The 22,112-nt window shown below is 39.8% G+C and overlaps 1 protein-coding gene across 8 annotated transcripts in view; it reads left to right on the forward strand.

Moving 5' to 3' along the window:
* The window catches only part of MTM1 (myotubularin 1), a 145,857-nt gene that overhangs the window by 76,357 nt on the left and 47,388 nt on the right, over positions 1 to 22,112 (forward strand). For all 8 annotated transcript variants that reach the window (XM_045188181.3, XM_024551090.4, XM_024551092.4 and 5 more), the window contains 2 exons: positions 399 to 500; positions 20,905 to 20,988. In XM_045188181.3, the coding sequence (XP_045044116.1) occupies positions 399 to 500; positions 20,905 to 20,988 (186 nt within the window). The remainder of the gene's footprint in view (positions 1 to 398; positions 501 to 20,904; positions 20,989 to 22,112) is intronic.

The raw sequence follows: 22,112 nt of genomic DNA on the forward strand, positions 1-22,112 counted from the left end.
TATATTTGATAGCAGATACATATTTGAAAAGTTCCATGAATAAAATACAGTTTTATAATTAAAAATACCCCAGAAACCAGTTAAAGTAGACAGGCATGGTAGATGATATACAAGGCAAGGTTTCATTTATATTTTTACCAAACGAATTTCAGCTCTGTCGTCTTCTCATTAGCACTAGTTACCTTATTTTTACATTCATAACTACAATGTGAATATTTTAGGAGTTTTTTAACTGAATATTTCAAAATATTATACAACACAATGTAAGTTTCTTAGTAATCTAGATGAATTGCTCTTTCAGGTAAGTGAGTCTTCTACTTCCTTAGTTGAATAGAAGACTTTTAGCTAACAAATGTGACTTTATTTGGAGACTGATCTGTCAATTTTCCTGTCCCCAGGACATGAGAAACCTGAGGTTTGCACTGAAACAAGAAGGCCACAGCAGAAGAGATATGTTTGAGATTCTCACAAGATACGCCTTTCCCCTGGCCCATAGTCTGGTAAATTTTAGGGTTCTCCTCAGTGTCAGAAGTTTCTTGGGTGTCTCCTCTTTCACATACTGTCTGTGTTGCACTTCCCAGTGTGATGTGTAGGCAACGATGTTTCTTAAAGATGAACCATTCCCAGAGGGGAGTAGGCCTGCCGGTCTGTGTGGGATGGCTCACCCCAGGTGCCTGCAATGCAGGCCTCGAGATGCGTTGGAGCCCCGAGTAAGCCTGGGAGCTTCACCTGGAGCCACCTGTACTCTTACACCCCTGGGTATGTTCTCAGTCTTGGCCAGCTCTCTGTAAAAGCATGAGGTTGTGAAGTGGGCCATGCCAAGCTTAGTGCTGTGAAGTCACATCCCAGAGGTTGTTGGCTCTCAACTTGGGAGCTAACAAGCGATGCATGTCAGACTTCTGTGGCACCAGTTATAAATGGGAATAAGTCTGAGCCTAAATGCCATTTAAGCAAGCACACTTCTAAAATTCAGATACATTATACAGGTATTGCAGGCAGTTGCTGAATAAAGCAGGTTTATTTTTTTAAGGAATAACATTTTAAATGTCATTTGATAGTGTTTAGTGTATATTTGGCAGGACAGATGTATCTGTGTTTACTTATAATCTATAATTTCATCTATAACAAGATTTGGGCTGTGTATACCTAGAACTTTTCCTTCCTGTTCACCAAAATGAGTAACCCAACTTTGTTTTACCACATGATTGAAATAAAGTCTTCTGTGCATCTTGCTCTTAAAACAATCTTTGCATTCTGCCTTGGTCTTGCCTTTTTTTCCTGTCATGCCTTGTTCACATGTTCTTATCCCTCTCTTCTTCTGCTTGACTCTAAATAAACTTGGAGGCAAATACTTTCTAAGGGGTAAGCAAGGAAATTTTATATATATATCCTAATAGTTAAAAATATTTAATATTGAAATGTGTTTTAAATTACATAAAATCAAAAACTGAGAAAAGGCTGTAAATGTATTCAACTCTATAATTGCATTTAAGCATTACATATGAACCTATAATCAATACGGGACCCATGATGAGTGCTTCATATCCTTCTGGACCTTTGTAGTCTCTGTATAAAACCCACAGAGTGGATTTTTATTAGTATAAAAAGTTTTATGGGACCACGTCTTTGAATTATTATGAAAGTGAGAATGTAGGTCTAACCCATGAACATTCAGGTAGGGAAAGTGTTCTGTCTTGGGTTTACATATTTGGCCCTAAATTATCAGAAATTTAAAGACTGATTCACATAAATTTGAAGAAACTGAGGCCTCAGTCCATATACAAGATCTTGCTCCATCACCCCTCCCCTCTCTGTAGTATCTTCTGCCTCTCTTAGGGTTTACTCCCCTAAAAAAGTAAAGTATTGGGCCAGCTTTTCCCTAAACTACTGTTCCATCTCTCACTTCAGTTCAGTCTTCTGGAAAGAATATTCTGGGCTTATCTGCAGTTCATTCATTCCTCCAACCCATTCCACTATCCAGCTTTATTGGAGGTACCTCTTTGCAACTCATGACTTTTTCCTGGCCACATCTAGTGTCTCACTTCAATCTTAATTTCTGTTTGCTGTCTCCCAGGCATCCAACCATTTTGAGCACCTGTTTGCAGGTCTTGGTTTCTGTGTTCCTCTACCATCTTGACTATTCCTTCTCAGTCCCCACTGACTCTGTGTTTTCCTTAAACGTAAACATCTTATCAGTGGCCCCTGTCAGCCCTCTTCTCTTGTTACTTTCTTTGCCTTAATGGTTTCATTTAGTCCCATAGCTTACGTTGCCATTGCTGTACAGGTAATTTCTAAATCTAACCCTGATATTCACCTTAAGTAAATCTAACAAGCCTAACTCTCTAGCGTCTTCCTCTGGAAGACCATGAGGATCACCAGCTCATTGTCTCCCTAACCTTTTCCCAGTTCAACAGATCTACTGTTTACATGTCCCTCAATTTGGATGATCCTCAGTTGCTCAAGTTTGAGAACTTGAAGTCAACTTTCTTATTCTTTCCCTGCCTTTCCTCTCATAAAAAACATCTGTTCCAAATCCTATAGGTTCTACTTATTAGTAACTCTCAAATATTTTTCCCATTTCTACTTTGCTTTCTGATTTAAGCCATGCTTCCCTTCTTTCATTTTCTTCTCCTTTCTATTTATCCTACTCAATGCTGCCAGTTTTGATCATGTCACTCTGTGTCCCACTCCCCACAAAAAAATTCTCAGGGACTTCCCATGATGATTTATACCCTACGCACCAACCACACAGGACCACTCTTTGTTCCTCTGGTATACAGAGAAGCGTCTCAACTTAGAGCCTTTGGTTTTCCTGTCCTCATCATCTACACTCCCCTTGTCTCTTTAAAGCCCATCCTCCATTATTTTGCTCAGTCCTAGGGCCTTTTTCCACGTTGTGTGTATTCCCGTGATGGTAGTTCATCTCACCTCTTGCTTGTTAGACATGGCAGGTCCTTCTATTCGAGCACTTATCTCAGTTTGCCTTATATAATAATTATGTAGCAATTTCCCATCCTTCCTTATCAAGCTGGAGATCAGGGTTTTCTTTCTTTTTTCTTTTTTTGTCTCTCCATCCTCAGCACAATGACTTCTGTATGGGAGTTGTGTAATGATGGTTTTCTTATTGATCTTGGGTTTAGTAGAAGATGAAGGGCAAATCCATTATAGGGAAACAGATGGGACGGATTGCTGGAAATTGTGGATCTAGCAGCAAAGCCAGGTTGCTGTCATTGGAGTGACCACAGAGGGTTCGACTTCTCAAATCTATGACACTTTGCCTTCTTTTTTGTATCTGTGCTAGGAATCCTAGTTCTTCCTTTAGGACATCAATAAAGTGACAAACTAGAGAAGCATGTGAATTGCTCATACAAAGTTTTGGAACAGTAAATTCTGTAAGTTTTAATCACTAAAAGTCATCTTTAAAAAAAGTTAAACTAGACACCAAAACAATACAGGATACAGATTAAAAACAGACCAGCTACTGACACAGCTTTTGGAATATCAGTCCCTGCTATTTAAGTCAACATGTGCAACTGTTTCATAAATCAATTTCATTTCAAAGCACTGTTTTGGGTGGTGTTGGGGGGAGCAGTCATGGCAGGTGAGGAGTACTATAGGGTGAATAATACTTAGTCCTATTCAGGGATGACAGAAGTGATGACAAGCATGTATGGCCCCAATACAGGAGAGTGTACATTTGGCACTATTAGAGAAATGCAGTGGAAGTCCATTGGATACCACATCCAACCCAGACTGAAAAAGCCTGCATGGAATTGATAGTCATATAGGTTGGGCCTTCAAGGTTGGTTATCATTTCCAGTGGGTGGGGATGGTAGAGGATGTGGAATTTCAGGCAGAGGTAAGACTCTGACCCTTGACCTAACAGAGGGAAGGCTGGAAGCATTGCAAAGTGTTTATGTGGGTAATTGGTGATGTTCAGCTGGAGTGTGGGGAAAAGGAGGAGATCTGGGGCCATGCCGTGGAAGTCCTTGGTAGGGTAAGGAGTTTGTGCTTTGGGAAATAGCAGAGACCACTAAAGGTTTTCAAATAATTGATAAGAATGAATACAACATCATGAAGAATAGATGGGAGACAAGAGCTCCTGACACAAGGAAGGGGAAGTCAGAGGGCCAGACAAGAGGTCCATAGTGCTGAACTAGGACACTTGTGGTCTGAAGGCCTCATCTAGAATGAAAAGCAGATGTGTACGTGTGCACGCATGTGCACACATGGGTGTGTTCAGGGTTGCTTCTCATTTCATTTCCCATCTGAAAATGAGCTATTTGCTTTTGTCTATACCACACTCTTCAGGTTCTTTTCTCATTCCTTTAACCATTGTCATTCACTTTGCTGGCTCCTTTCCCACCTTCACTCCCTATTAGCTGCAGAGGGCCAAAGGCAGAGGGAAGTTTAAGATGGTTATGGTTGTGAAGAGACGAGAAGATCAGGAAGAGTCATTTAGATTTGATGATTACAAGCTCTCTGGAAACCTTAACTGAATTGCTTGAGGTTGGGACTTTCTTTCCTTTGTATCCCTATTGCCTAGTACAGTGCCTGGCACGCACTTGTTGAACTTTTTTGAATCCAGGAAAATGATCTGAGTGGAGGGGACAGAAGCCAGTTTGTAGGGGTTTTTGTTCACAGGCCAGCACTCAATGCATTGAACCACACCAGCTAGGGCTGTAGGGGGGGTTTTAAGAGAGAATAGGCAGTGCTTTTAAAAAAAGTAATGGTAGCAGCCAGGTTGAGGGAAGAAGTGGTTTCCTAGAGTCTGAGAGAGGTGAATGGATATATTTGTGGGCGTGAGTTTTCAAGGCAAGAGAGAGAAGGGATCCTTTCTTGAGCAGGATCCTGGGGAAGGCAGGGGGCATGGGATTAAACCCAGTTTGTAGGGCAGTTTTGGGAAGAAGGGACAACTATTCCTCTGAGACAGAAGGGAAAGAGAAGTTTCCAAACTGCCACACTGGGGAATGAGAGCCAAGAAGGGGTTTGCTAGAAGCATAATCTAAGCCTGACTGCATTCAGCAATACAAAAGGCCCTCCTTGAAAAATATCTCTTTGTTAATCTTATTGAAACTGTTCCGTCAGCTGCAGGTTATCTCAATGACTTTTATTGGCATTTGAAGTCAGAAGTAAACTTACTCTGTGGATTGCAAATCCAGCTGTGGGATGAATAGAGTATGAGTGTGCTTTTTCCTTTCAGACCATTCCTTTGGCGCTCTCTTGCCTCCTTCTCCATTAGTATTTTCATCACTCAGTGCGTTCATGTGGGGATTTAAATTTCTAATTGAATTTGAGCAGCTTAGCCACACAGAGTCGACTCCAAACTATTACCTTGATTGTTTTTGTATTGTCAATCCAGTATGAGTTGAGAGTTGTTTAGATAACATTTTCTACTACAACTAAAGAATTTATTTTCTTGTTTTTATTTTTGCTTTGCTTTTCAAGATGCTTTGTCACTCAGTGTTAGTTCTGGGTAAATGATATATTTTTATGATAAGAAGTATGTCAATGCTTGTGATATGATGGTAATTTTTTTAATGTCAGGAACAGAGCCTGATGGCGCTACAAAAAAAATAAAGAGTTTGATTGTTAGGGTGGTGTGTTCAATGCCAAAGTTCCTCCTTTATTGATTTCCTTTATTGTTTGCTCATTTCTTTACCCACTTGGGATACAGATAATAGAAATACTGGATGAGAGTTTTTTTTAAAAACTGTGACTCCCAATCTATTATTGAGTCATGAAGTCAATTTACTAGATTGAAGCCACCATTTTTAAATGGAATGAAGATAAAATATTAAGAGCATAACACATAATATGGATAAATATGGTTTCTTGAAAAGTTTGTATCAGTTCCCTGTGTGTGTATGTATGTCTGAGTCATGGTGTAAAGTGTATGGCTGTCTGTTAATCAGGTTCTAGACATTTGGAAAACAGTTTTAGGAAATGGTAGAGTGTGTACCATAGAATGCGCTTTACGTTAATTTAGGTATTAATAAAGTCACGTCAATCTATTTTTATAGCTATAGGCATGCATGGATTTTTGTTTGAATTTTGTCTTAAGTGAAGGGCTTGAGTTTATGACAACTCCTGAGATGTAGATCACACAAAGGAAGTACAGGGCTGGAATAAATGGGGCCTGAGACCTGGCCTCCAGGCTCTTGCAGCCCCTCATGAGGGAGGCCCCATAAGACAACCTGTCTGCGAAGCTCTACTGGTGTGTGGCTCCTAGCACATGGCATGGAGTCCAGCAGCCTGTGTCTGCATCTGGCTCAGTCATCTGCCTGCTTTGCTACTTTGAAAGTCGCATAATATTTATGTGCTTCAGTGCTCTCATCTGTACTGGGGATAGGAACAGTCCCAATCCCATAGGGTTTTGTGAGGATTAAATGTAAAGTGCTTACGACAGTGCCTAGCACCCGGTAAGGGTCCAGTAAATGTCAGCTCTTTTGTTATTAGTGCACCATTTTCCCAGCAAGTCCAAAAATAAAGGATGATTACTGCAACACACTTTTTCCAGGAATATTAATAAAATAATTGTGATCATATGTGAGACACTTTAAGCCCTTTAAAAGAAAAAGTACTACACAGATAAAGGTCTGTATTTTATTAACAAATCATTGCTTGTACTTTGATAAAGGATTGGTTGAAAATCTTAAATTTCAGCGCATTAAATCCAGAAAGCATCTTAACTAGAAATGTTGAAACATGGGCAGCAGTGATATGTAAAGACAGAATTCTTCAGAAATTGTTTTTTCTTTTTTTTCTTCTAGTTTTGGCCCTATACCAGCCTACTATTTTCAGGGTAACATGGCTCATTGAGTTTGTTTCTGCATTTTCCACTTTTCTATGCCATTCTAGATTAAACTCGTTAGCATTGCGGTCTTTTCTACTTGTTGTTATTCTGTGAGCTGATTAACAGTCATATAGTTGCAAAGTTTTTTGGGTTTTTTGATAAGTTTGACTTTTTATGGGCAGTAGAAATTGGCACAGAAGAGAATTCTCTCCTCTCTGGCTCTAATTTTGAGAGAGAAGCAACTGGTTTGCCAGGCCTGTCCTGTGAAGATTAGCAGCCTTCCATGACTGATGGCATAGTGCTTTATACTGTGTGCAGAGGCTGAAAGCAGTATTTTCAAAACAGCAGCATCTTTAAGAGCAGGGCCCATCTGCATTTTCAGGTGTTAGTTACTGCTGCCTTTGGTTTTCAGTCTTTGCTGCTTATGTCTTTCTGCTTAGCTTTGATGAACCACATCAAACCCTGTCACGTGCTTAAGTGCTGTACCATTTCTACTTCGTGCCTTCTCTTGATCTGCTCCACTTGTGCTTGCTGGTAAAAATAATTACTCAAAAATTACTAAAGTAGGTTATGGAGTGTACATCTTTTTGATCATTTGAATGGGAGGGATAAGTGATGCTATGAATAGAGAATTAAGCACACGGGGTACTTTTCCCTGTGCCTTTATTTTTTAGTTCAGAAATGGGAGAATTTTTATAAATTGGTTTGAGATTTGAAATCAGACTGAAATGTAGTAGACTCTTACTTTCTAGACCAATTACAGAATTAATAGTAAAAGTAAATGGCTCATTTTCAAGTGGGAGTTGAAATAAGAAGCAACATTGCATGCACGCACGCACACATACACACACCTGCTTTACATCCTAAATGTGGCCTAAGACTGAAGTATGTCTTAGTTCTCTATTTTCTTTTAGCCAGGACTTTTTTTTTTCTTGAATACACAGTAAACTTGGCTAATTAAGGATTTACTCATGCTTCTAAATCTCTTCCTGTCCTGCCTCCTCTAAGATTTGTCCCTCTTCTCTTTCCGTCTCTTTCTTTTTCTTTTCCCACTGCCCTCTCCGTCCAGCCTTTGAACATGCTGGGTTCTTCTCCCCACTCCCCCCGTCTCCTAGAACTGCAATCCACGCTGGGCTGCCCACTACATTGCCATCCGTGTTCAGAAGCAGAACATTCACTGCTTGCCTACCCGTCCTCAGCAGCCACTCACTTTAGAACTCATTGTTCCACTTCTCTCCCTCCCACTCTTTTGAAAGGTAAAAGCCAATGCGTTGCTCTTGCTCTCTACATTCCTGTTTGCAGTACATGTTTGGCTTTTGAGTAATTAGTCCTCCCTAACCAGCTCATTAGCACATTTTTTAAAAAAGGTTTCTGTTTTATTCAGCATTTTCAGATGTTTTCAGCAGGTCTTAGGGCATCTAGACCATCATGCTTCCAGATACCTCTCCTTATGGCTTCCAAGACCTAAATCTCCTGGCCCACATACCTCTCAAGTTTCTTTTCTCGTTCCTCTGCTTTCTTCTGCAAATTGTGGATTTTCTAGAAAGTCCATTCTTCTCCTCTTTTCTCTATGCTAACCCGTCAGCAATCTTTCTCACTCCCTTCCTTCTACCAACATGCCTTCTGAGCGTGACTTTCCAGTCCATAACTTTATGGTACCCTTTAGCTTGTATATCACTTCAACTGACACCTAAACTCTTGTTAAAAATTAATCGCTCATCTTTCTCTAAAAACTGCTCCTCTACTCCCAGTTTCTCTGATGCTGTCTCCTCCTCCCTTCCCCTCTTCCTTCTCCTCCTCCAAAATCAAGATTTTAATTTCCTTTTTCCTTAACATTTACTGTATCTGGGGAATTCTTCTTTCCCAGCCTGACTTAGTTCAGGTTTTTTTCTTTCCTCTTCTAAGCTGTTGGTATGGTATTTTAACTGGTTTTCCTACCTTGGTCTTGTCTCTTCTCCAACCACCCCCACCCCACCACGTGTGCCTTCGATCAGATTAATGTTCCCAGAATACAGCTCTGATGATCTCATTCTTTTGCCCCCAAAACATCAGTGGTTCCTGCCTCTCTGTCATTGTAAATGCAAACCTCTGTCTCCTCCACAGTGTGGCCCCACCTGTCAACAGTCTCCACTTTTTCTACCCCTCGTGTATGCTGGTGATGAGAATGAGGTGTTTGTTGATGGCCACATCGTCTCCGAGTCTGGCTCCCATTTGTGCCTTTTTGTTGTGATTGTTGTGATCATGTCCAAAGTCATCTTATCCTTCCAGGGTAGCACAAATGCCATAAATGTCCCTCCAGACACATCTCCCAGAAGTGAACTTGACCTTCTCTGGAGCCCCATATTGCTTTATCTATATCACACATGGTATTTACCACTTTCCTCCTTACATGATCAATAGTTGTCTTTCCTCATCTCTCTCCTTTGGGGAATTTCTAACTCCTTAAAGAAAGTGGCTGTGTCTTCTCATCTTTTTCTCCAGTGATACATTATTCATACTGGGCCCTTGGTGTTTGTTGAGTAAATATACTAATATCAGTAGAGTGAATAAACAGGACCCAGCAACAACCAAGTTATCAAAAAGAATATTCACATGTCTAGAAAGGGCATTTATTCAGTAAGCATTCACTTTAAAAATTTTAAAGTAGCTAATGTATGCCTATTATTGAATATTCAGGAAGTATAAATGGGTATTATTATAGACTGCTTGTGCCCCCCCACCCCAATTCATATGTTGAAGCCCTACCATCCAATGCAATGGTTATTTGAAGTGGGACTTTGGGGAGGTGATAAGGTTTAGATGAGGTCATTGGGTCTAGCCCTATGATGGGATTAGTGCCTTTATAAGAAGAGGAAGTGCCCTTGTGGAAGAGTTTACTCTCTCCAGCAAGTGAGGTATAGCAAGAAGGCTGCCTTCTATAAACTAGGAAGCAGGCCCTCACCAGAACACTACGGTGCTGGCATTCTGATCTTGGACTTCCAGACTTCAGAACTGTGAGTAATAAAGGTTTGCTGATTTAAGCCACCCAGTCTGTGGTATCTTGTTATAGAAGCCCGGGCTATGGTATACAGTAAAAATATTCTCTCTCCCTCCCAGTACCCTTCAGCCACCCCACTTCCCTCCTCACACACGATTGGTACGTTCAGCCTATTACTATCCACCCAGTGGTAGTTTAGACCTAAACAGGCAACTTGGTATTTATATGTGCTTTTCCAAGTCATCAATAAATAGTGCTTAATGAATGGGCTGCTTTGCTCTATTGTAACTGTACAGTACTCTATTGACTGTCCCCTACTTTATCTATTAAAACCTCTATTAATGGATATTGAGATAATTTCTGATCATTTATTCTGTAAACTACAGTGGATAACCTTGCACATACATCATTTTGTATGGGTTCACATGTATCATAGGATAAATTCTTAGAAGCAGAATTACTGATATTGCCAAATTCCCGTTTTCAGCAGATGTACTGGCTTTCACTCCTGCCTGCGGTGTGGCACAGTGCCTGTTTCCAGGCATTCTCTCCAACTGTATTAATTTCCTATAGTTGCTGTAACAAATTACCATAAACTCAGTGGCTTATAAAAACACAGGTCTATCAACTTATAGTTCTGGAAGTCAGAAGTCCAAAATGGGTTTCCTTGGGCTAAAGTGAAGGTGTCCTCAGGACTGCATTCCTTCTGGAGGCTCTGTGGGAGAATCTGTTCCATGCATGACTCATGGCCTCTTCCTTCATGTTCAGAGCTAGCTACGGTGGGTCAAGTCCTTTGAATCACTCTGACTTTGCTCCCATCATCACACCTATTCCTCTGATTCTGACTCTTCTGCCTCCTCCTTCCACTTCTAAGGAATTTTATTACTACATTAGGCTCACCAGGGAAATCCAGGGTAATCTTCCTCTCTTAAAATCAGCTGATTAGCCATCTTAATGCCATCTGCAACCTTAATTCCTCTTTGCCATTTATGGTAACACAACTCAGGTCCCAGGGATTAGAATGTGGACATCTTTGAGGGGGGCATTATCTACCTGCCGCATGAACCCAGGATGCTTTCTAGTTTTTTGATCTTTGCTAATCTACTAGGTGAAAATGTAGATTCATAATCTTCTTTTGTATTTGTCTTATTTGAAAGAAATTGAGTATCTTTTGGTTTGAGCTATTTGTATTTCTATTTCTACATTCTCTGTATCTTCTGCCCATCTTTCTTTTGGGAATTTGGTCTTTTTCTTGTTAATTGTAGAAACTCTTTATGTAGTAGCCATACTGACTTATTTTATGTTGCAAGTATTTTCCCATATACCTTTTGACTTTTCTTGTGGTGGCTCTTGCTATGAAGAACTGTAAAACATATTTTTTGAAGAATTTATTTTTGTGTGTGTGATGGATATCCCTAAGACCACCCCAGGTTTGATTTTTCACTAGGGGAACTCACAGGAGTCAGCATATAGTTGTACTCAAAAGTGTGATTTATTGTAGCAAAGGAAAAGTCACGTGGGGTGAAGTCTGAGGGGAACCAGGCATGAGCTTCCAGAGTCCTCTCCCAGTGGATTCTTGCAGGATGCACTTAATTCCCCCAGCAACGAGTTGTGACAATATTTAGTACCCAGTGTTTTTATTGGGGGCTGGTCACATAGGCACCTTCTGCCTAGTGCCCACCAAAATTCCGGACTCCCAGAAGGAAAGCAGGGGTTCAGCATAAAATATAGTTCAGGCACTGCAAACCACACTTAGCAGTTAGGGAATGGTGAAAACTCTCCCAAACCCCAGGTTTTCAGATGCCAGCCAAGGATCAACCATGCAAGCAGCCTTTTCAAGGAGAGCAATCTTAGACTTGCTAGGTTCACTCTTGCCTGCACACTTTTATAGCTTCTGTGTTTTACCTCCAAGTTAAGAAGTTCTTCCCCACTTAGAGTTATCAAAATATTACCTCACATTTGTCTGATACTTTCATTTCTTATTTTAAAATTTAAATATTTGATCAACTTGGAATTTTGGGGGGGTTACTGTGTAAGGTATGAATCCAACTCTTTTGTACCCTGTTGTTGTGTCACCGTCTGTTGACTGATTACTGATTTGAAATACCACCTTTGTCACACTCTGAATTTCTCTACATATTTGGCTAGGCCCAGGAAGCTAATGCTCACTCCCACTCCCCAAGAAGCACAGTTTTCCTGGGTGACATGGGCAGACAGATGCATATGATACAGATGCATACGTGCAAGACGTCAGGGCAACAGAAAGTGAGGACAGCTTCCTAAAGGAGGCAAATCCTGAGAGATGAGTAGGAGCTTTGGCCAGGCAGAAATGGACATGGCAACTTTCAGAAACTGTGTGTGCAAATGCAAAGAGGCCAGACACAGGCTGGACCTGCATACAGGTTAGTGTCTGGCATTGGTGTGCACGTAGATGTAGCAGAAAGAGATGGTGGAGGGGAAGCCTGGGCTGAAGCTTCCAGAACCTAACATGCCCCACCAAGAAGTTTTTAGTTTTATCTGAAGGTGAGGGGAGCCATTACAGGGTTTTAAGCAGGAAAGTAATATGATTTGATTTCTATTTCAAAAAGATTACTTGGGTTGCAGCATGCAGAGTGGATTGAAGGGGGAGGAGAACATTTCTGAAGATGGTGGTTAGTCACCTAAGTATGTGATGACCAGGGTTTGAAATGGGGTAATGAAGCAGGACAGGAGATAATATAGACTTGAGAAAGATCTAGGAGGTAAGATCAGTAGAATTTGTTGATTCAAAATAGTTATGAGGGGGATGGGATGATAGAGAGGGTAGAATCCAGCTTGAGTAACCAAGTTGATGGGGGCACCAGTGCTTGAGATGGGGAATATGGGAGAGGAGTGAGGAAGAAGTGGTATTCCATTTTGGATATGCTGTCACAAATATCTAGGGAACAACTAGGTATAAATATAGATATATAGGAGGCATGTGGCTACAAAAATGTAGAGTTCTGACATGGAGAGAGGTTTTTTTCGTAGGCCTGAATGTGATCATTAGCATTTTTATAGATGGGGCTAAAATTATTGTACCTGGAGAGAAAATTCCGGTGAGAAGAGAGAGGTACAGTGCGTGAACCCTGAGAAATGTCAGTCTCAAATGATTATGATTTTGATAGGTAGTAAGGAATGCTCTTTTTCCAAAATGGTTTCAAATGACATTTCAAATGTACTTTTGTGGCCCTTTCTTGAATAAATAAATATGTACATTTATATATAAAGGTAGTGGTGACCCACGAAAATTAACATAGTTTTCCCCCAGGGAAAGTGGTAGAAATAGGGCAAGAATTATTTCTTTAATATATTTCATTGATTATGCTGTTACAGTTGTCCCAACTTTCCCTCTTTGCCCCCCTCTACCTGGTACCCCTATTCCCTCACCCACTTAGTTCATGTCCATGGGTCATGCACATAAATTCTTTGGCTTCTTCATTTCCTATACTGTTCTTAACATCCCCCTGTCTATTCTGTACCTACCAATTTGTGCTTCTTAATCCCTGTACATTTTCCCCTTTTCTCACCCTTCCCCCTCCCAATTGATAACCCTCCAAATGATCTCCATATCTATGATTCTGTTTCTGTTCTGCTTGTTTGCTTAGTTTGTTTTTAAGATTCAATTGTTGATAGTTGTGGATTCATTGCCATTTTTATCTTCATAGTTTTGATCCTCTTTTTCTTCTATAGTTCTCTTTAACATTTCATGGAATAATGGCTTGGTGATGATGAATTCTTTTAGCTTTACCTTGTCTGGGAAGCATTTTATCTACCCTAGGACAAGGAGAGTTATTTACGCAAACATAGTATAAATGGTAATTTATATGCTAGCTGCTTTTGACCTATGAGACTTTGTTCATTTTGGGGATACAATTACTTTTGATGCAGTTATGCGAATTTACTTACTGAGTCAAGTCATGTGAAATAGGCTGAAATCACTATCTAGCATGAGGATGTTGCTTGGAATTATAATCTTTGCTGAGCTTTAATATGTCCTATGATTCTTCCTAAAAATTTTAGGCTTTTCCCTCCAATTTTAATGAAGACTTTTTTTTTTCTTATCTGAAAGGAGTCTTGTTTCTCAGCAAGATGAAAATGAGGTAATTTTACCTTGCCGCACTCGTACATGGTAGATTGAAGCTTTTTAAAAAGACAAATGTCTTCAATTTCAGAAATCAAATTAGAAAGAAATGGTCACTTAAATTCCTGTTCAAAGATTGCAAAATTCTATCAGGAAACAAGTAGTTAGTGAGTGATCCCCTAGATTTTTAAGGCTAGGTATTCGGAGTTGTAGTTTATTTGCTGTAAAAGAGTCAGCTCTTCCTAAAAATCATGTCCATTGATGACTGTGCCACTGCATGGTGGCAACTTCATTTGAAAGTACTTTAAATCTACATAACCTATCAGTTTATTACCCTGAGTACTATGAAAATGGTTTTCTTCTGTAACTGTATCCCTTTCTGATGATATTTAGTTTTTATAAATATGACTATCAAACATCCAATTCTGAGACACCACATCACATGTCTTACTTAGATGGAAGGGGCTGTCTGGGAGGGGACTTCATGAGCTCTAAGAATCCTAATTTGGTGACAGAGAGCTGTCCCTCCTCAAAGAAGGAAACTCATGAATCGCTTACCATTTATAGATTCTTCTCAATAAAAGTAATCCACTCTACACGTGTTTTAAGTGAGTTGGTGCTTCTTTATTTTAAATAATGGTTAATTAAGTGGAAGATAAAATCTGTTGTCATTTCAGATTTTCCCCCCACAAGACACAACAGTGATAAATGTAGCTAAATTAAAATAATGTTATGTTCTCTTTGTCAAAGCTGTTTTTAGCCCTAGTGTGAAATTGGGGATTTTCATCTCAGCTTTGTTCTTTAACATTTGAAAAATGTTACATTGTGCTATTTTTAATACTGGAAAAAATGTATATGATTGCTTTTTTAAAAAGTATCCATGCATGGTATCTCTTGACTAGAAGGAATCTGAATTGGTAAAATGCCCAAATATTAATATAGAGCCAATTAAGGAAGATCCACTCCCTTGAAGCTAGGGATACGCACTTGAGAGTGTACATTTTCTGATGTCAGTTTCCTGATTTAGATATTGTGCTCTAGTTATGTAAGATGTTCACATTGGGGAGGTTGAGTAAAGGGTGCTTGGGACTCCCCTGTACATTTCTTTTCAATTTCTTGTAAATCTGTAATTATCTCAAATAACTTTTTTTTAAAAAGTTAAGCAGCCTCCCATAATCACTTGACCACACAGAACCCTTAGGCTAGCCTCCTAAGTTTTCTGGTATATTCCACGTGGCCCTTCAGGATCAGGGTAATCACCCCCTACAGCAGGGGTGTCAAGTTCATTTTCAAAGGGCTGAATGTAATTTTGGACTGTATAAATGTAACTACTCCTTAACTAGGGGCAAGGAGCTCAATGCTGCTGCCAGGTGTAAACAAGGTGCCGGGCCGGATTCGTCCCGTGGGCCTTGTGTTTGCCACATGTGCCCTAGAGTAAAGCCATGGAGCTCTTCCTGAAGCACCAACTGGAAGCTAACATGCAGTAAACCACTTCTCTGCTCTGAGGCTTCCCTTAAGCTGGGACTGAACCATTCTTGAGTTGTCAATAGGCCATGAAATGAAATTGGTCCTGGACAGGTTCGTGGAGTGGATTATTACCAGGTTGGCAGACCCGACTCCCTGTTTTGTTCTCATAAAGGGAAGTTCTATAAAACCAGTTCTGTCCATGGGACTTTGATTGCCCAAAGAGAGGGACCAAACCCACCCAAGGTTATAGTTAGGGATAACTGGAAAGTACCAATCCACTAATAAAGCACTAAAGACTCAAAGCCTTAAAAATGTCTTATGTGTAAGAGAGGGAAAAAGACAGTTAAAAACCTCAAGACATGTAGTCCATTGTTTTAGGTTTTCACAGTTTTCAGACAGGAACTTTAATTAGGCTTGTACCAAGTTACCACTTGTAGGGAATGTTGTATTTTTTAATGAGGTATAGATGAATGGTATTTGTTAATGTTGCTTTAATGCGTGGTAGTTTTTATTTCTTTTTAAATAATTCATTTATGTTATTCTATTTGAGAGCATATGCTTTGTAGTTCTTGCTTTGTTCTCTTATCTGAATCTTTAAAGGAAAAAAAGTAAAAAATAAAATATCTGGGAAGTAAGTTCTAGTATATTCAGTGTTTAAAAATTGTGGTTCTTTTAGATTGCTTCAGTAAATCCATGTAGTTCATGGACAACTTAGTTATTTGTTTTTTCAAAAAATTTGCAATTTTATTATTTATTTATTTATAGTTTTTTATTTATTTTTCTCCATTACCAACTATCCACCTTATACCCTCTTCCACCTCCACCCCCACCCTGATGGACAACTTAGTTTTTAAAGAAAAATACAATGTGAACACTAACAAGTAATGCTTTTTTGAAAAAAATGTTTTATTGTATTTGTAAGCTAATTTATTTTGATGGTTAAGTATTGGTTTAAGCACCTGGTCTTTTCCATCATAAGCTTCATTTCATGACAAGAAATACCTGGAATTTTCCTGAGACATTTGAGGTCCAAGTCTGGATCTTAGCATCAAAATTAGTTCAGGAGCTGTTTTCATCATAGAGTTCTCATAGACTTTTCAGGGGTAAAGGATGCCAGTTCCTTATTTCATCTTATATATCTGTACGTCACTCAGAATAGGAAGCGTCATTCTAGAATGATTTCATGAGAAAGGCCACCTGATATGTTGCTACCATAAGGACATTGTATCATTTCCATATTAATGACAATTTTAAGAATATTACTTGTATTCAGAGTTCTCTTAAATCAAACATATTAAAGAAAATATGGTCTTCCGGCCAAGATGGAGACATAGGTAGACACAGTGTGCCTCCTCGCACAACCAAAAGAAGGACAACAACAAATTTAAAAACAAAAAACAACCAGAACTGACAGAAAATTGAACTGTATGGAAGTCTGACAACCAAGGAGATAAAGAAGAAACATTCACCCAGAGTGGTAGGAGGGGTGGAGATGGGCAACCGGGCGGAGAGGACTGGCGGCAAAGCAGTGGCTCGCTGACCAGGTGAGGTAGTGCTGGTAGACTGGGCAGTGCCACATTTGAATGCAGATAAACTGGGAGGACCAAGTGGGGAGCAAGACGGACCACATAGCCCAGGGCTCCAGTGTGGGGAAATAAAGCCTCAAAATCTCCATCTGAAAAATCCTGTGAGGGTTGAGGTAGCAGGAGAAACTCCCAGCCTCATAGGAGAGTTCATTGGAGAGAAACACAATGTCCTAGAACTTACACAGACCCACCCACCTGGGAATCAGCACCAGAAGGACCCAATTTGCTTGTGGGTAGTGGCAGCAGTGACGGAAAGCCATCAGAGAATGGAGCAGGTGGCATTGTTCCCTCTCTGACCCCTTCCCCACATACAGCATCACAAGGCAGCAATATGGGTTCCCTCACCCTCGTGAACACCTAAGGCTCTGCCCCTTCTACGTAACAGGTGCACTGAGACAAAAAAAAATCGCTCAGATGAAAGAACAGATCAAAGCTCCAGAAAAAATACAACTAAGCAACGAAGAGATAGCCAATCTATCAGATGCACAGTTCAAAACACTGGTAATCAGGAAGCTCACACAATTGGTTGAATATGGTCACAAATTAGAGGACAAAATGAAGGCTATGAAAAGTAAAATAAAGGAAAATGTACTGGGAACCAACAGTAACGGGAAGGAAACTGGGACTCAAACCAACGGTTTCAACCAGAAGGAAGAAAGAAACATTCAACCAGAACAGAATGAAGAAACAAGAATTCAAAAAAAAAATAATAATAATAATGAGGACATGCTTAGGTACCTCCAGGAGAACCTTAAACGTTCCAACATGTGAGTCATAGGGGTGCCAGAAGTAGAAGAGGAAGAGCAGAAAATTGAAAAATTATTTGAAAACATAATGAAGAAGAACTTCCCCAATCTGGCAAAGGAAATAGACTTTCAGAAAGTCCAGGAAGCTCAGTCCCAAAGAAGTGGACCCAAGGAAGCACACACCAAGGCACATCATAATTACATTAGCCAAGATTAAAGATAAAGAGAGAATATTAAAGGCATCAAGAGAAAAGGAGACAGTTACCTACTAAGGAGTTCCCATAAGACTATCAGCTGATTCCTCAAAAGAAACCTTACAGGCAAGAAGGGACTGGAAAGAAGTATTTGAAGTCATGAAAGGCAAGGACCTACATCCAAGAGTACTCTATCCTGCAAAGCTCTCATTTAGAAAGAAGGGCAGATAAAGTCCTTCCTAGATAATGTCAAGTTCAAGGAGTTCATCATCATCCAGCCCTTATTATATGAAATGTTAAAAGGACTTATCTAAGAAAAAGAAGATCAAGTATGAAGAGTAAAATGACAACAAATTCCCAGCTATCAACAACCAAACCTGAAGAAACAAAAATGACCTAAGCAAACAACTAGAAGAGGAACAGATTCACAGAAATGGAGATCACCTGGAGGGTTATTAAAGGGGAAAGGGTAGGGGGGCAGTAGGGAAAAGGTACAGAGAATAAGTAGCATAAATGGTAGGTAGAAAATAGACAGGGGGAGGTTAAGAATAGTATAGGAAATGTAGAAGCCAAAGAACTTACATGTACGACCCTTGAACATGAACTAAGAGGGGGTGATGTGGGTGGGAGGGGAAATGCAGGGTGGAGGGGATAAGCAGGGGAAATAGGACAACTGTAGTAGCATAACCAATAAAATACATTAAAAAGAGAATGCCTAAGATATGTTCAGTGCATTCTGTTTATGGGTAAAGAAGTTCACCCTACATTTTAGTGCTGTTTTCACCAAAAAGTCCCTCTATCTCTGAGTTAAACTTCATTTAACAGAAATCACTTGTTTTCCCCCGTGGTACTGAATAATTAAGCATTGCCATGGATGCAATGTCAAGCTGAAGCCTCAAAGGATTGCTGAGCTAGTTCAGTGCCATTACTAATGTGTGGTCAACATGCTGTCACACAATATGCAGCGCTTAGGCCTGGCACTGCCAGAGTTGAGACCTGCTGAGGGTGCCACATGCTTTGGAAAGTTCAAGAAGACAGTCCATCATAGAGAACAGGCTGACAGCTCTGGGGTAGAAGGCTTGGTGGGTGGAGGGATGAAACAAAAAAGAGAAAAAGAAAAAACTCACGGACAGGGACAACAGTATGGTTATTGTCAGGGTGGGGGATTGAGGTAGAAGAGGGTATAGGGTGGATAAATGGTAATGGAAAAAAATACAATATAAATAAATAAATAAATTAGAAAAAGTTACACAAAAAGGTAATATTAAAAAATAACAAACAAAAAAGACAGTGCAGAAAGCATGTTCTTGATTACTTTCTACCCCAAACCTCTTGCCATTTAAATGGAGAAAACTGTTGCCGCTAAGTGATGCTCTCCCAGAAATTCTCTGGAATGTAGGGGAGGGTATACTGGCATTCAAAGTTGTAGGCTAACAACAGAGGAAAATGGGTGAGAAGGAAGATACCTAGAGGAAAAGTGCCCAGACCCAGCGCCCCCAGAGAAAGTAGTTGTGCAGGGGCTGTATAAAGCTTCACATTTCATTCAGTCAACAGATACGTATTCTGCCTACTATGGGCCAGACATTGTTCCAGTCATTGGGGACACAGGATGTGAACACAACAAGTGTCTATCCTCATGGAGCCTACGTTCTAGGGGAAGGAATGGTAGAGGTCCAACAGTAAAGAAATAAACAACTAAATATATGTGTCAAATGGTCATAAGTGATATAGGGAAATAACATGGGAAAGAGAGTAGGGGGTGCAGTTGTAGAGGCAGCATGTTTTCTACAGGGTGTCAGAGAAAGTCTCATTGATTAAGGTTACATTTGAGCAGAGGTGTGAAAGAAGTAGTGGGTGGAACCCGCAAGGGTAAAGGATTTCAGACAGCTGGAACAGCAGGTGCAAAGGTGCAGAGGTTGGTATGTGCTTGGTGCTTTTGGGGAGCAGCACTGGAGGCCACTGTGGCTAGAGTGGAATGAGCAAGGGGGAAAACAGAGACATGGCACGGGATGTGGCCAAATGGTGGACAGCCACATGGGCCATTGGAAGGACTTAAACTTTAACTCCAAGTGAAATTGAAAGCCAACTATTACTCTGACTTTAGAGGCAAAGATGAAAGCAAGGGATTATTTAGGAGGTTATTATAATATCCGAAGTAGATAATGGTGGGGGGTGAAACTAGGTTGGTAACAATGAGGTAATGAAGCTAATGCCAAGGTTTTTAGCTCAGTCAGCTAGAAGGATGGGGCTATCATCTGCTGAAATGGGGAGGCTGTGGGAAGAGCAGGACTGGATAGGAGGAATCAAGGGTTTGGCTTTGAATGTGTTAGCCCAAAGTCCTCCAGATGCCTCTTAGGCAGACTGGGGTTGTGGAGTGGGTACTTGGATAGCTAAATCTGGGGAAGAGAGTTGGGGCTGGAGAACGATAGGTATTTAGTAGTCACTAGGGCGTGCATGGTGTGTGAAGCCATGAAACTCATCAATATGGCCTCCGTGAGAGTGAGCGTAAATAGAAAAGAGATGAAAGATCTGAGGCCTGTGATTTCACAGACTGATATCAGGGCTTTGATTCAAAATTCACAGAGAACAGTTAGTTAAGAATTTTCCTAATGTCATATCTTTTAAAAAATAGATAAACATGATATTGTTTCCTTTTGAACCATTTGCACTGTTAATAATTATTCCTGAATTTCCTTTTACTTTTGTTAGTAGCTTTTACCTGATCAATTGCTAATACTGTTTAAAATTGATTGACATTTTTTGGTCTGGAAATATGATTTTTGTGGAATATCATTTAAAAAATAATTAAAAGAGATGTTTGTAGTCATAGAAAATTGAGGTCTCAAAAGTATGAAGATAAAAGGTAGCATAAGTCTAGTCCAAATTTTTTTTTCACTTTTGTTTCTGTGTTGAAAGTCTCAGGTTTGGTTGTGATTTTATGGTAGGCAAATCTGGTGAAAAATTAAAGGATGTAGTATTAGTAGACTATTTGTTTCCTCACACTGAACTTTAAATTCTTTTTGTTTCTTTTTCTAGCCAATATTTGCATTTTTAAATGAAGAAAAGTTTAACGTGGATGGATGGATGGTTTATAATCCAGTTGAAGAATACAGAAGGCAGGTAAGCCAATAGGTACTGTGGCATGTGGTGAATCTGAAACATACATGGTGACAGTATGTCACTGGTCATGCTCTTGGAGGGTCAATAGCATCCTTGCTAAATAAATATGTGTTCAGTAGCAGTGATATAATATAGCTTATTCCACCTGTGTATTCCATAGCCATATTCAAGCTACATTGAAGGCTGGCTGGCTAAGTTCTATTTCTTTCCCCTACATGAAGAACTTTAGTTATACATTGTTCATGATATGAAGGAAATACTTGGAGTCTAGAAAAGTCAGACCTCTGTAGCTTCCTATTTAGGAGTTGATGTTGCTATATATTTGCATATTTGAGAACCTAATTGTTGCTGGCAGTTACATTTCAATTATATGCATTCTATTTGCAGATTCCAATGAATTCTAACTGCTTTCCTATAATAATGTCTTTTCCCAGAAAGCTTTATTAATGTATATTAGAATTGTCCTTACTGCTCTCTTATGTAAACATCACCTACACGCATGTTTATTTGCTGTAGTAAAGGCAAGATGCTTGAAATAATGTTGGCTGTTCAGGGACAAAGGTCTCTTCTACCATGTTTGTGAAAAAGATCCTGTGCATGTTATGTAACCTGAGCCACAGCTTGGCCTGTGGTATAACAAAATCTATAGGACAGCTAGGAGTTTTGTAACAGAATTTTTTCATAATTATCATTCTAAAAACTTAAAATAATTGGGAAATTTTGTTGAATGACCTTTGAGAATCAAATCAAGCCCAGTTGCATTATATTAAAAGGCAGTGAATGTGAAATCACAGAACCCTAGACTTAAAAAGAACCTTCTAGCCACCACCTTCACTACTGAGGACCTGGGTTGACTTCTGTTTAGTTTTCATCAGTGGTGTGTGCGTTCGTAAGCAGATTTGATGCTGTGGAGTGATGGTGTGGGAATTTATCTCTGGAACACATGTGTGAGGTAGATGTGCAATTGCTTCTAGAAATCAGCTTTAGACTGTTGTTTTCAAAGTCTGCGTATATCTCCCATTTTAATGACTTTTGTTCTGGGTCAGTTATTGAAGCCTAAGAATGACTATCAAAACATTTCACATGTTTTGGAGATCTCCATAGCATCATGTATTAAAATATTT

Source organism: Desmodus rotundus, chromosome X (genome assembly GCF_022682495.2).
Source record: "Desmodus rotundus isolate HL8 chromosome X, HLdesRot8A.1, whole genome shotgun sequence".
NCBI lineage: Eukaryota > Metazoa > Chordata > Mammalia > Chiroptera > Phyllostomidae > Desmodus > Desmodus rotundus.